The 14,125-nt window shown below is 45.2% G+C and overlaps 1 protein-coding gene across 1 annotated transcript in view; it reads left to right on the top strand.

The window, feature by feature from the left end:
- Nucleotides 1-1,477: 1,477 nt before the first annotated feature.
- MAP6 (microtubule associated protein 6) overlaps nucleotides 1,478-14,125 on the top strand; it is an 88,761-nt gene continuing 76,113 nt past the window's right edge. Inside the window, exon 1 of the mRNA XM_032640713.1 lies at nucleotides 1,478-3,046. Coding sequence (XP_032496604.1) covers nucleotides 2,136-3,046 — 911 coding nt within the window. The 5' untranslated portion in view covers nucleotides 1,478-2,135. The remainder of the gene's footprint in view (nucleotides 3,047-14,125) is intronic.

Below are 14,125 nucleotides of genomic sequence, written 5' to 3' on the forward strand. Positions count from 1 at the left end.
GAGCTGTCTTCTCATCCTGTTTGATTCTAAGGTTTAAAAGAAAAGCTGTATTTTGCAATCAGTTCCCAATCTAAACACATAAATGACTTTTTCCCCCATAAATACCAATGCCCCCAGCTTAACTGAGGCTGAAAACTCTGTCTGTATTGGAGAGAAACAGAGCTGTAGGCCCGTGAATGTAGCTAGGGGTAGGGAGTGGAAAACAGTGCAAGGAGATACCAAAAGGAGATACTCAGAAGAACAAGAGGTCTTCCTGGAAAAGGTGTCCAAGTGCCTGGCCTGCTTGGGAAGCTCCACCTATGGGTTTCCCAGGGTGGGTCCTGTGAGTACTAATAGCTACCATTTATTGAGCCATTAGTATATTCCAGATATTGTGGTAAGCACTTTTAGTGATTATCTCATTTTAATTCTCAGAACAACCTTGTGAGTTTAGAGCTGGCACCCCCATTCAAAGATGAAACTAAAGGTCAGAAAGTTGCAGTGATGTGCCCATGGCCATGAGCTAAGGCATGCAAAAGCCAGGATTTGAATCCTCTGGGATCTGATTTGACTCATAGCTTCTGCTCTGAGTCCTTAGCTATCTTCACAAAACCACTTTGAGGTAGCTATTATTTCCTCCATTCTATAGGTGAGGAGACTGAAGTTCAGGGATGACCCAACTTGTCCAAGTGACACAGGTAGGAAGTATCAGAGCCAAAGCAGGAACATCTGACCCCAAAATTTTTCTGCCTCCCAGGTAGAAGAAAAGCAAAGGCTAGGGGTCAGGAATACGGCAGAAAGCCACTGCATGTCAGGCCTACCCTTTCCCAGGACACGATCTCGCTGTTTCCCACCCTCCGTGACCTCCCCACTTAGGCCCCTTTCAAGAATTTACTTCTCACTCCCTCCCCTCCAGTGTGGCCCCTGGGCTGAACAGGGATTGGATGGTCCTTGGGAAGCTGTAAGACATCCCTTCCCCCAAGGGTCCCCTAGGAAGGGAACAGCTAAGGTACCATCAGTCTGCAGGTTCCTCTTCCCACATGTGAGCAAGGTCTGTGGATAAGACTGACAAGTGCTTGGATCAGAAGCCAGCCAAAGGGTTCAAATCCAGGCCAGAGACTTTGGCCAATAACAGGAACTTCCTTTTTAAAAAACCTATATTCTGGGACAGACATTTCACTAGGGGTTTCCTCCGTATTTTTAAACTGAATCCCCCCCACCCTTCCCACATGTTTGACCCTATTTCACAGAAGAGGAGCCTGAGGCTCCCAGTTGGGAAGCAACCAGTGTAAGGACAGCAAGTCATAAGGAGCCTGGTACTTGAACCTACCTAGGCCCCAGATTCTGTTGTTGCCTAGGAACTGAAGAGGGAGGAGCTGCCAGATCAGAGGGAGGAGGGAAAAGAGAGAGGGCGAGTTCCCAGCAGCGCGCGCTGACGACAGCAGGTGATTTTTTTTTTCTGCATCGCGCTATCTCTCAGCATCTTTCCTGGATTTTTCCCCCCCTCTACTGACCGGCAGAAAAGGGTGGGGCCGCTTCCCCGCAGCAGAGACAGCAGCGGCGGCGGCGGCGGCTGCAGCATCATTGGGAGCATTGGTGGCGGCAGCAATGCTCGGTCTCCTCGAGAGGTGATCTCCTCTGAGCCCTGCTAGGTGGCCGACTGCGACTGGACGCCGGCGGGAAGGAGAAGATAGAGCTTTGTCCGCGGCCCCTGCGGCCACACCGCCCGGTCCTTCCTCTGCGCCATGGCTTAAGCCTGCAGTCACCTCGCCTCGCGTTGCCTTGCTTGGCAGGGGTCTGAGCGCCGCAGCAGCCGCAGGGAGGGGCGCGTCCCAGACGCCCTCGCCTGGGGACCCGGGACGCGGTGTCTCACGCTGCGCAGCCCACAGCAGACCGCGCTCCCGAGACCTGTGCGGCGGCTCCCGGAGGCGTTTACAGCCGGGCATCGAGGGACTTTACGGACTTTCTCAGTGATAGCTCTGCCCACCCAACCTTCCCGGGTGCTCTCTGAGGTAGGAGGGGGCGGTAGCTCAGGCCACCAAGGAAAACACGGTGAGAACCAGATTGGCCGGACGAGGGCCGGGGGGCTGAGGAAGATTAGGGACTTGCTTTAGAATCGAGCAAGAAGAGGGAGGACTAGCTCTGAGGCGAGCACCATGGCGTGGCCGTGCATCACGCGCGCCTGCTGCATCGCCCGCTTCTGGAACCAGCTGGACAAGGCAGACATCGCCGTGCCGCTGGTTTTCACCAAGTACTCGGAGGCCACCGAGCACCCGGGCGCCCAGCCGCCGCACCAGCAGCCGGCGCAGCCTGCACAGCAGGCGCCCGCGCCCCCCTCGGCGCGCGCGGTCGCCATAGAAACGCAGCCGGCCCAAGGCGAAGGGGATGTGGTTGCCCGGGCAACAGGGCCGGCGCCGGGGCCTAGCGGCGAACGCGAGGTTGGGGCCACCTCTGGCCGGAGCGGCCCGGGACCGGGCTCTGGCTCCGGCTCCACCTCCAGCGCGGGGCCCGCGGACTCGGTGATGCGGCAGGACTACCGCGCCTGGAAGGTGCAGCGGCCGGAGCCGAGCTGCCGGCCGCGCAGCGAGTACCAGCCTTCGGACGCGCCCTTTGAGCGCGAGACCCAGTACCAGAAGGACTTCCGCGCCTGGCCGCTGCCGCGACGCGGAGACCACCCGTGGATTCCCAAGCCAGTGCATATCCCCACCTCCTCCCAGGCGGCGGCGCCTGTACTCGGGGCGCCTCAGCGCCGGCCGCAGAGCCAGGAGCGCTGGCCGGTGCAGGCCGCCGCCGAGGCCCAGGAGCGGGAGGCGGCCCCTGGAGGAGCAGGTGGCCTTGCGGCTGGAAGGGCGACCAGTGCGGAAGAGCGCGACACACGCAAGAAGCCTGGGCCCGCCTGGATGGTGCGTCGCGCCGAGGGCCTGGGGCACGAGCAGGCGCTGCTGCCCGCAGCCCAGGCCCAGGTCCAGGCCACGGGCCCCGAGGGGGGCAAGGGGCGTGCGGCGGCCGACGCCCTCAACAGGCAAATCCGCGAGGAGGTGGCGAGTGCGGTGAGCAGCTCTTACAGGTGAGACGCAGCCCGTAGCTCAGGCCACGGGGCTGGTCATCCTTACCCTTTCCCACAGATTCTCTGCATCGCAGGCCTCCCTGTCAGCCTCCCCCTCCAGCCCAGAACACACCCCCTCCCCTCCCCAGCCCTGGCCGACTGCTCTTTGGCTCTTTCTTTTGTGAAAGCTGTTAGTATTATCCATCTCATCTTGCCAAAGTCTTTCACTTAACCACTTCAGCCATCTTTTCCCCATCTCTGCCCCAGCCCGAGTCCCTACCTGCCCAACAGAGACCTTTGCAGTTTCTTCACTGGCTGTGCTTCCATTCTGCCCCACCCAACTCACTGGCTGCATTAGCCTGGATGCTGCCCCTTGCTGGCTCAGCTGCCACCCAAGGGCCTCCATGCCTTCAGCATGGCCAATCCCCCCCAAAGAAGAGTGATCTCTCCCCCTTCCCCTCCTCCCTAGCTCGGTTCACTTGGCCCTTCATTCTTACCCCCTCTGTCTCAATCCCTGGGAGACCACCAAGCACCACACCCTTTTCTAGATTCCCTGCTGGTCCCTTATAGAGCACCCTCCTCTTTCAGCCACTTATGCTGAAAGCAGATTCCTTACACCTCTAGCTGTGACTCACTGGGCAAGTTTCTTAACATTTCTTGGCCTAGGGTTCTTATCTGTAAGACGTGATGGATAATAGATTCTTCTCTTAGATTGTTTGCTCATGTATTGATTTAATATTAAATACTCAACATATTTTTGAGCACCTACTATATGCTAAGCACTATGCTAGACATTTTGAAGATTAAATGAGATGATTCAGGAGAATTATGCCTGGCACGTGGTAGGTAATTAGTACATCTTGGTTCCATTCCAGCCTTCTACATGATGCCTCATTACTTTGATTTCCACTTCCCAGACACTTCCAGCCTTCTCCCCTATTGATGCGTCTCCTTTCCTTTCATGTTTGCCAAATGTGGTTCTCATTCTGTTACCACCAAGAACCCCCTCTTCAGCACATTTAAATTCCCTTTAAATGAATGCCTTCAACAAGAGCATATTTATTCATTCATTCTCTTTCTCCCTCTCTGTTTTTCTAGAATTCTCCCTCTGCTGCAGCCTCAGTCCTTCCAGTCTGCTTTCTCACCCTTCATTCATTTAATAAGTATTTCTGAATGCTAAGCTTTCAGTCCTGCCCTTATGTTTCAAATGGAAACAATTAGCTAGCAGATCACTGTTGACTCTGAATATGTGGCATTGGGTTTGGGATCTCTGGGGAAGAAGATGTACACGATGAGTAATTGAGCTAGAGGTGTTCAAAATGTGGCTTATGGGGTCCTTCATCAATGCCACAGCCAGTTGCCTCCTTCCTGCAGGAGGGTGTGGACAGGAGGACTGCAGAGTTAGTGTCTTTTGCCAGGACCGTATATATAGCCTCATCAGACTGATGTCCTTCTCCATTAGATATGACAAACACTCCCTCTTATGCTGAGGAAGAATAGCATTGATAGACATCCTCTCTTGTTAAGGCAAAATCTGCCCCCCACTCAGGTATTACCTCTGGAAAGCATTTCCCAATGAAACGGGGCAGTGAATCAATTGGCCCCTATTCCTTCTTCCTGAATTCCACCTCCCACCTGGCATTTGTCTCTTGGTGTCTTGTTATCATGACCACACTGGTCCCCCAGGAATACACCACTTCCTTTTAAAGCTCTGGGTCAGGCAAGGACATGGATCCTTTTCCTTGGTTCTAGCTATGAGAAGGTGGAATTTTCACAAAATCTTTATGCTGTTACCAAGGAGAATCAAAAAGAAAAGAAAGGAAACGAATAAGCAAGGGGAATAAAAAAACAAAGCCAGGATACAATTTTATGACTCTGTCATGGCTTTGTTGTTTACAAGGCCCTACCTTTGTTCTCTAAGAACCCTAAGGTTGGCCTAACATCACAGATTTCTGGACTGGTCTCTTCATCATCCTACTCGCAATCTACCACCCTGCGGCAGGTGGAACCTTACCACCTACCAGACAGAATCTACCTCTCCTCACCTCAATACAGTCAGTGCCAATCAAGAGAGATCCAGATTCTCAAATCTCATTTGATGATCCTACTCAGTTTATGTTTCCAGGCTGGTAGGACTTGCTTTGTTCATAAATGATGGTTCAGTCAGGGCGTAAACCACCCTTCAGACACAACTCACTCCAAATATTTTGGGCTGTACCTTTGTTCTGTGTAGCCTCTTTCCTCCCAAACAACACCTTAACTGTGCAGTAAGCATGTCATGCTTTACAGTTAGAATTACACACATCCTGCAAGTGATTTGATTGAATAGGGGCAGGCTATGCTCTTGCAGCTGGTAAGAATGATTATTTTTCATAGCTATCAGAATTTCATCAACCTGTCAAGAAAAATCTCTGTGTACCTCAAAAAACATTTTTTTCTAATTTGAGTCTTCTGTAAAATTTAATTATGCATATGACTTTGGGATCAGCAGTTCCATTTTGCTGTATCATCAGAAGGGTTTTGAAGCATTAGGAGAATGAGTATTGCTAAGAAACGTCAATTTCTTTAATGGACAATTTAAGTACTTGACAAATTTGATGTGAAATTTAACATTATTTTTTGTTCCAGAAGAAAAATTAACTAATAATAGGGAAATGCACTTTGGGTGAAAGTAGATATGAAGAAATAAGATAATCAATTAATTAAGTGTACAATAAAGAAAAAAATGCCTGGAAATTATAGGCTTATCTGGAACATTGATTATTTCTTCCCCGCTATTCTCTCACATCCTTTTCCTTGCTAGGATTCTAAATATCTCCTGAATTTAAGTACGTTCCATGTCTTCTGTAGATGAGCCTTACATCACCTTAGAAGCCAAGCTGGGCTACATTTCACTGATAATTTGACAAATCCTTTTCTACTGCCACTCTACATAAATCATGGTGGTTTACACCATGGTGACTGGTACATCTCATGGGCTTTACAAGTGACATCTGTCATGTAACATCAGTGTGAGCAGTTTGCTTAAATAGAGAAAGGATATACAATCCATCAGCTTGATATATTGGTACATAATATAAAATATATATTCAGCATCCAGAGTCATATACATGCTATTTGGTGTCCTCCTGCAATGTACAATCAGTAGATAACATCAAATGTCCTTTGACGCTATGGTTTTGAGAAACCTTCCCTGTTCAACAGTTCATTTAATTCATAACCTATCCACACTAGCCTGAGACTTTTTGCATTCAAGCGGTATCTGAGGTATCTTTAGAATTATTCTCAATCATGAAGTTGATTTTCAATACATTCATATGACATAAATGACATTATAAAATTGAGAAACATGTCTTTGTTATTTTTAATGTTAAGGATGGATTTTACTGCGCAGCTATTTGTGACTTTAGACCTAGCATTCTCAGTTAGGAAATAGATGAGTCATAGGAGGGGATTAAAATTCCTCTCTCAGCCAACCCCATTGCCCCAGCCGTCGGTTAAGAGTGATAGATGGGGTAGCAGGTGCTCCCCATAGAAATGCTAATGAGCAACTTTTCCTGGAAGAAATCAGCTGGGGCACCAGGAGGTAGAATTAATAAACCAGAGGCAAAATAGTACTTGAAAAATGAGAGCGGTAACAAGGAAATCAGAAAGAAAAAGAGCCTTTCCTATCTACCCTGCAGTCTTCCATAAAGGTTAGAGAAAGGCCCATCTGACTTGGCTTATGCCAAGTGCCTACAGGGCAACTGCCCGTTTCCCTAGGATCTTCCTAACTAAATCCCAGCAATACTTCAAGGCCAATCTCAGATACTAGTCTTCAACAACGCCTTCCAGGTCCTGCCACGCAGGACTAATTTTTCTCTTATTCCCCTTTCGTATTCTGTACACTTCTCATTGTCTGCTTGATTGTAAGATACTTTTGTCTCTGTCTGCCTCCCCTACCAGATAGGAACACTTGAAGGGAAGGGGGCTGTATTTTGTTCATCTCTGTATCTCTCACAGTGTAACATTGTGCCCAGCTATCATATAGATTTGTTGAATCCAGTGAAAGTTTTAAAGTTAGATGAAAAATTTATTCACCTACATATCGATTCATTTCATTCAGTTTCATTTAGCTGAATTAATTTTGGAAAATGACCACCAAGCCCCTGCAATGTATCAGACAGGATACTGGAGATACCAAAAAGTGATAACCCTATGTGAAGAAATTGTGTTTTCCTTAATCAAAATAAAGGGGGATTCCTACTCGGTTAGCACTAGAAGTAAATGTTCAAATGGGGAAGGGCAGCAAACCTTACAGACCTGACTCTAGGTGCACCTTCACCCAGGGCAGTGGTCCCCAACCTTGGCTGTACAATGGAATCACTGGAGAACTTTAAAAATGCTGTTACAGGGCTTCCCTGGTGGCGCAGTGGTTGAGAGTCCGCCTGCCGATGCAGGGGACACGGGTTCGTGCCCCGGTCCAGGAAGATCCCACATGCCGCGGAGCGGCTGGGCCCGTGAGCCATGGCCGCTGAGCCTGCGCGTCCGGAGCCTGTGCTCCGCAACGGGAGAGGCCAAGGCAGTGAGAGGCCCGCGTCCCGCAAAAAAAAAAAAAAAAAAAAAAAAATGCTGTTACATAGCTGCCTTGCCCAGAGATTCTGATTTAATTGGTCTGGGGTATAGCCCGCGCATGTGAATCTTTTCAAACTGCGCCAGGTAATTCTCATGTTCAATTCAGGTTATGACCTCTTCCCTTAAGACGGAGGTTCTCAAAATTTAGTACACAAAAAAATCATCTGGAGAGCTTTCTAAAATGCAGATTCCCGGGCCTCATCCTCAGACGTGCTGACTCAGTACTTTTAAAATGGAGCCTAAGAATCTGTATTTTAAGAAGCACTCTAGGTAATTTTTATGCAGGTTAACTTCAGACTTGCTTGTGAAAACACCGCTTGGGAAGATTTGCTATCTTTAAGGTATTGAGTTTTCCCATATACGAACGTGGTATTGCTTGCCATTTATTTGTCTTTTTGTCCTTCACTTACATTTTGTAATTTTCTCCACAAAAATCACATACACACACAATAGTTTTTAAGTTTTATTTTTCTATATTTAAGCCTCTAATAATATAATTGGATTTAACTTTATGTATGGAATGAGGCAGGGAACTGATTTTCCTTTTTCCCATATGGAAAGTCATTTATCCCAATACCCTTTTTTTTTTTTTTTTTTTTTTGCGGTACGCGGACCTCTCACTGCTGTGGCCTCTCCCGTTGCAGAGCACAGGCTCCAGACGCGCAGGCTCATCGGCTGTGGCTCATGGGCCCAGCCGCTCCGCAGCATGTGGGATCTTCCTAGACCGGGGCACGAACCCGTGTCCCCTGCATCGGCAGGCGGACTCTCAACCAGTGCGCCCCCAGGGAAGCCCCCAATACCCTTTTTAACAGTTCAACTTTTCCCCATTAATATCCCCACTGATATCTCTTCTATCACATAAGGGTCGCATATGCTTGAATATATTTCTGAGATCTCTGTTCTATTCCATTAATCTGAGCTAATGCCATACTATCATCTTTTTTTTCTGAGCTATTTAAAATTAGTTTTCCTATTTTCAAGCATATATCTTATTACATTTTCTAATTTGTTATTGCTCATATGTATTAATTTTTATATGTTTTTATTGTATTCAACAATGTTACCACACTCTAATTTTGTTTGTAGATTCTCTTGGACTGTCTGTGGAGATAATGTATACTTTTAGCAAATATCAGTTTATTGTCTTCATTCTGATATTCATATATTTTTGTGTGTATGTATATTGCTACACTGGTGAGGATATCCATATAGTATTTTTTTTTTAATGCTTTTTCTTTCTTTTTGGCTGCATTGGGTCTTCGTTGCTGCATGGGCTTTCTCTAGTTGCTGGGAGTGGGGGCTACTCTTCATTGGGGTGCGTGGGCTTCTCATTGTGGTGGCTTCTCTTGTTATAGAGCATGGGCTCTAGTTCAGTAGTTGTAGCACGCGGGCTCAGCAGTTGTGGCTCGCGGGCTCTAGAGCACAGGCTCACTACCTCTTTGTAGTGTTGATTTGCATTTCCTGCACGGCCTTTGTTGCTCCGCGGCATGTGGGATCTTCCCGGACCAGGGCTCGCACTCGTGTCCCCTGCATTGGCAGGCAGATTCTTAACCACTGCACCACCAGCAAAGTCCCTCCATATAGTTTTGATAATAGGCTTCTTTGTCTTGAGACATGGGAATGCTTCTTAAGTTTCATCATTAAGTATGAGGATTGCTCTGTTATTATTGCTCTGTCATTATAATATAGCATCATATCAGGTTAAGAAACTTGTCTTTATACTAGTTTACTAGGGGTTTCTAAAAATATGGATTGGTATTGAATTTTTTTTGAATTCCAGTTTCTTTATTTTTTTATACAGCACGTTCTTATTAATTGGTATTGAATTTTATTAAATGATTTTTTTGACATCAACTGAGAAAGTCTTATGGTTTTTATTTTTAATCTGCTAATAGATTTTTCTGATACTGAACCATCTTTCCATTCCTAGGGTAAATCTTACTTAAAAATATAGTTTATGGTGCTGAATTCTTTTGCTACTTTTTATTTGAAATGTTTGCATATATATTCATAAGTGAAATTAATCTAAAATTTTTTCCTTTTTTATATCAGTCGGGTACAGTATTGGAATCATGGTTATGTCTATAAAGTTAGATAGTTAGATTTTCCTCTTTTTCAGTTATTTGGAACAATTCTTATATCAAGTACTCCTCCTCAAATATCTGATAAGAGTCTCCTGTAAAGCTCTCTGTACCTGGTGTCTTTTTCATGAATAGACTAGTTTTTAACTACCAGTTTGATGTCTTTAATAGTTATTCATTTATTCAGCTTTTGTATTTCTTCTTGAACCAATTTTAGTAATTTATATTTTTCTAGGAAATGTTATAATTTTTTTTAATTTTTAAATTTATTGACGTAAGAGTCACCATAGCACTGTCTTGTGGATTTTAAAATCATCTCTACTTCTCTGCAGTTACATCCCCTTTCATACTTAATATTAATTGGTGCCTTGTCTCTTTTTTTCATAATTGTCTTATTGAGGTTTGCTTAGTCTTTTCAAAGAATCAAAATTTGGTTTTGTCGATCATCTCCCTTTTCAGTAAGTTTTGCTCTTATTTTTACTATTCCTTTACCTTTTATGCTCTGAGAGGTAGGCATAGGTCATGTTAGGAACAGTTTTATATCCCTGGCTGAGGAGTTTGGATTTTTTTTTTTTTTTAAAGAAATGAGTCACTGAAGGAATCTAGGTAGAGGAACTACATGATAGTTTAATATGATTTAAATTTTATTAATGTCCCACTGACCGGTGACCAGGGGAGGTTAGAGAAAGAGTGGCCTTTCAATAACGAGCCTATTGGAATAATCCAGGGACAATGATAAAGCCTGAACTGAGGCTGTGGGACTGGAGATTTATAACATAGTACATACAGTTACTGAAAAACAGATCGTAATGACCAATTGAGATGCAAGGAAGAGGGTAAATCCAGGGTAACTCTTTTCTGGTTTGGGTAACTAACTGGTAGTGGTCCTAGTCATTGGAACAGAGGGATGGGATAGGGAGGGTGGGAGGGAGGCTCAAGAGGGTGGGGGTATGGGGATATATGTATACATATAGCCGATTCACTTTGTCGTACAGCAGAAACTAACACAACGTTGTAAAGCAATTATACCCCAATAAAGATATTAAAAAAAAAAAGCAACAGACTTTTATTTAGAATTCTATGATGAATGTAGAGGAGAAGAAAGTCAGGAGTGGAAGTTGAGCTTAATTTTAGTATCTAGAATTTGAGTTGTCTATGAGATATCTGACAAGAAATTTCAAGGGGCAGCTGAGTAAATGGATCTGAAGTGTATAGAGAGATCCAGGCTGTGATTTGAAACATCCTGTGGATATTATTATTATTTTATTTTTATTTTTTTTAAGAAGATGTTGGGGATAGGAGTTTATTAATTAATTAATTTATTTTTGCTGTGTTGGGTCTTCGTTTCTGTGCGAGGGCTTTCTCTAGTTGTGGCAAGCGGGAGCCACTCTTCATCGCGGTGTGCGGGCCTCTCACTATCGCGGCCTCTCTTGTTGCAGAGCACAGGCTCCAGACGCGCAGGCTCAGTAGTTGTGGCTCACGGGCCTAGTTGCTCCGCGGCATGTGGGTTCCTCCCAGACCAGGGCTCGAACCCGTGTCCCCTGCATTAGCAGGCGGATTCTCAACCACTGCGCCACCAGGGAAGCCCTGTGGATATTATTAAAGCCATGGGAGGAGGTGAAATCATCCCTAGAGAGGAAGTAGAGAAAATTAGCCATCAGAGAATGGAGCCCTGAGGGATACATGTATTTGGGGTACTGACAGCAGAAGGGATAACCGTGAAAAAGACAAGAGTGATCAGAAGGGAGGGAAGAAAAGCAGGAGAGAGTCTAATCATGGAAACCACATTGGAAACCTAACTCAGCAAAGCCTTATGCTGCCCTGGAAATTTTTACTGAGGAATTACTGTGTGCAAAGCATTTTTCTAGATCATTGGTTGACCTTGAGCAGTTAGATATAATGTTACTGAAACTAACCCACAAAGAGGAGAGGAGATAAGATATGCACAATTAATCCTTGGTTGCCGTCCTAGAAAAAAATGGCATCTAATGCATCTATGAACTTTCAAAAAAAGTCAAGCCAGTGATAGTTCTAAATCTATAATCACAAAGAATCACTGTGTCCAGGATATAAAGCTAAAATAATCCAACAATGTCCACTAGGATTAAAGAGCCATCTCTGTAATCAATGCAGCTTTGGCTTTTCAAATTAGGTCAGTTGTAGACATCTAGACAGGTGAGCTTCTAATTCTCCGCCAAATGAAGAAAACTGCAAATGGACCGCGACCAGCAAACTAAAAATTCTCTCGATGTTCACTAAAGATGCTAGTTTTCACCATTAGAAACAATAGTAGTAGTTAATCAAGTGCCTCCTATACGCCTGGCAGGCTGCTAGAAACTTTAGACGCATTTTCGCCTGCAATCTTTATAGTAGCTCTGCAGAAGTGGTACTGTTACTTCCCTGTTAGAGCTGAGGACCCACAAGACCTCTTCTCTGTCTTTAGGTTTTAAAACTGTTGAAGGCACAGACTTTGTCTAACACTAATCTTTCTCTACACAGGGCACTTCCTCCACGTCATATTAACATGTATTGTCTCAAACCATTTTCAATCCACTGAATATTGATTAGTGTCTGCTCTATATCTGGCTAATTCCTAGGAAGACAAAGTAGTCCTTGCTCTTGGAAGACTTATGTTTATTAGGCAGAGACAGGTGAGCTGAAAAGTTACAGGTGCCCTAACAAAAAGTCTATGCAGGGTTTGGTGGGGCGCAGAGGAGAGAGAAGTTAAGTCTACTTGATTTGAGGGTTATCAAGGAAAGGGTTCAGTAGAGAAGGGACTGGTAGGCTGAATCTTCAAAGATGAATGGGCATTACATGGGGAAGGGATCAGTCTGAGTAAAAGTACAGAAGAGAAATTGTCAGCAGTTCTGAGCAGGTAGAACTTAGAGGTCTCATTGGATGAGGATAGAATGGCGAGAGGTGGACCAGGTAGGTAGGCTGGGCCAGCTCCTTTATCCTATGAGCAAATGAAGAAGGAGGATTAGGTTTTGGATTTTAGCAAAGGTGACTTTGGCAGCAGTGGGAAGGATGGATTGGAGGGGATTAGACTGGGAGCATGGAATCCAGAAAGGAAGCTGTGGTCTAGGTGAGAGATGATGAAGACCTCCAGCCACGAAAGGATGTAAACAAGCACTGATGGTACAGAATAACATAAGGCTAATTGAAAGTCGGCAGAAAGGGAGAGGGAAGAGTCTAGGATGTTTCCTTTAGATGCTTTGGATGTCTGGGGAAACAATCATTCACTGAGCTAGATAGCAGAGTTTTGGATAAGTTGAATTTGAGGTGTCTTTAGAAAGACTACATGGAGGTGTTCAATAGAAAATGAAAATAGAAACCCACACTGCTGGTAAAGGGTGTAAATTGCTACAGTCACCTTATAAAACTCTTCAGCATTATCTATTCAAGTTAAACATATGTTTACTCTATGACCCAGCAATTGCACTCTTGAGTATATACCTAGCAAAAATGAGTGCAGAAGCCTTGTACAAGAATGTGTAGCAGCTTTATTAATAATAGCTAAAAAGTAAAATCAACCCAAATGTCCATCCGCAATAGGAGAAATACACTGTGGTATATTCATAAAGTGGACTATCTCCTGGTAGGGTGTGGTAGACAGAATCATGGTGCCCTTCCCCCACCCCAGAATGTCCACATCCTAATTCCTGGAACCTGTGAATATGTTATGTTACAAAGCAAAAGGGACTTTGCAGATGTCATTAAGTTAAGGCTCTTGAGGTGGGATGAGTATCCTGGATTATCCAGATGGGCCCATTGTAATCGCAGGGACCCTTATAAGAGAAAGAGGCAGTGTCACAGTGATGCAGTGTGATAAAGACGTGGCCAGCCATTGTTGGCTTTGACATGCACCAAGGAATGCACCAGCTTCTAAGAAGCTGGAAAAGACAAGGAAATGGATTCTTCCTAGAGCCTTCAGAAGGAACACTTTGCTTCTGCTGACACCATGATTCTAGCCAGTGAGACCCATTTCTGACTCTTAACTACAGAACTATAAGGGAATACATTCATGTGGTTTTAAGCCATGCAGTTTATGGTAATTTGTTAGAGCAGCTATAGCAAACGAATACACAGGGTTTCTCAATCTCGGCACTACTGACATTTTGGACCAGACAATTCTTTGTTGTGAGGAGCTGTCTTGTGCACTGTAGGATGTTTGGCATCATCCCTGGCCTCTTTCCAAGCCTTGCCAGTAGCGTTCCCCACATTATCCCCCTCCAAGTTGTGACAATCAGAAATCTTTCCAGACATCGCCAAAAGCCCTCTGGGTGTGCCAAAATTGCCACTGGTTGAGGTCCACTGTTACACAGCAGAAAAAGAAAGTTACTGGAATACTCACTAATATGGCTAGATCTTACAGACATAACGATGAGTGAATGAAACCAGATAT

This window comes from Phocoena sinus, chromosome 8 (genome assembly GCF_008692025.1).
Source record: "Phocoena sinus isolate mPhoSin1 chromosome 8, mPhoSin1.pri, whole genome shotgun sequence".
Taxonomy (NCBI): Eukaryota; Metazoa; Chordata; class Mammalia; order Artiodactyla; family Phocoenidae; genus Phocoena; species Phocoena sinus.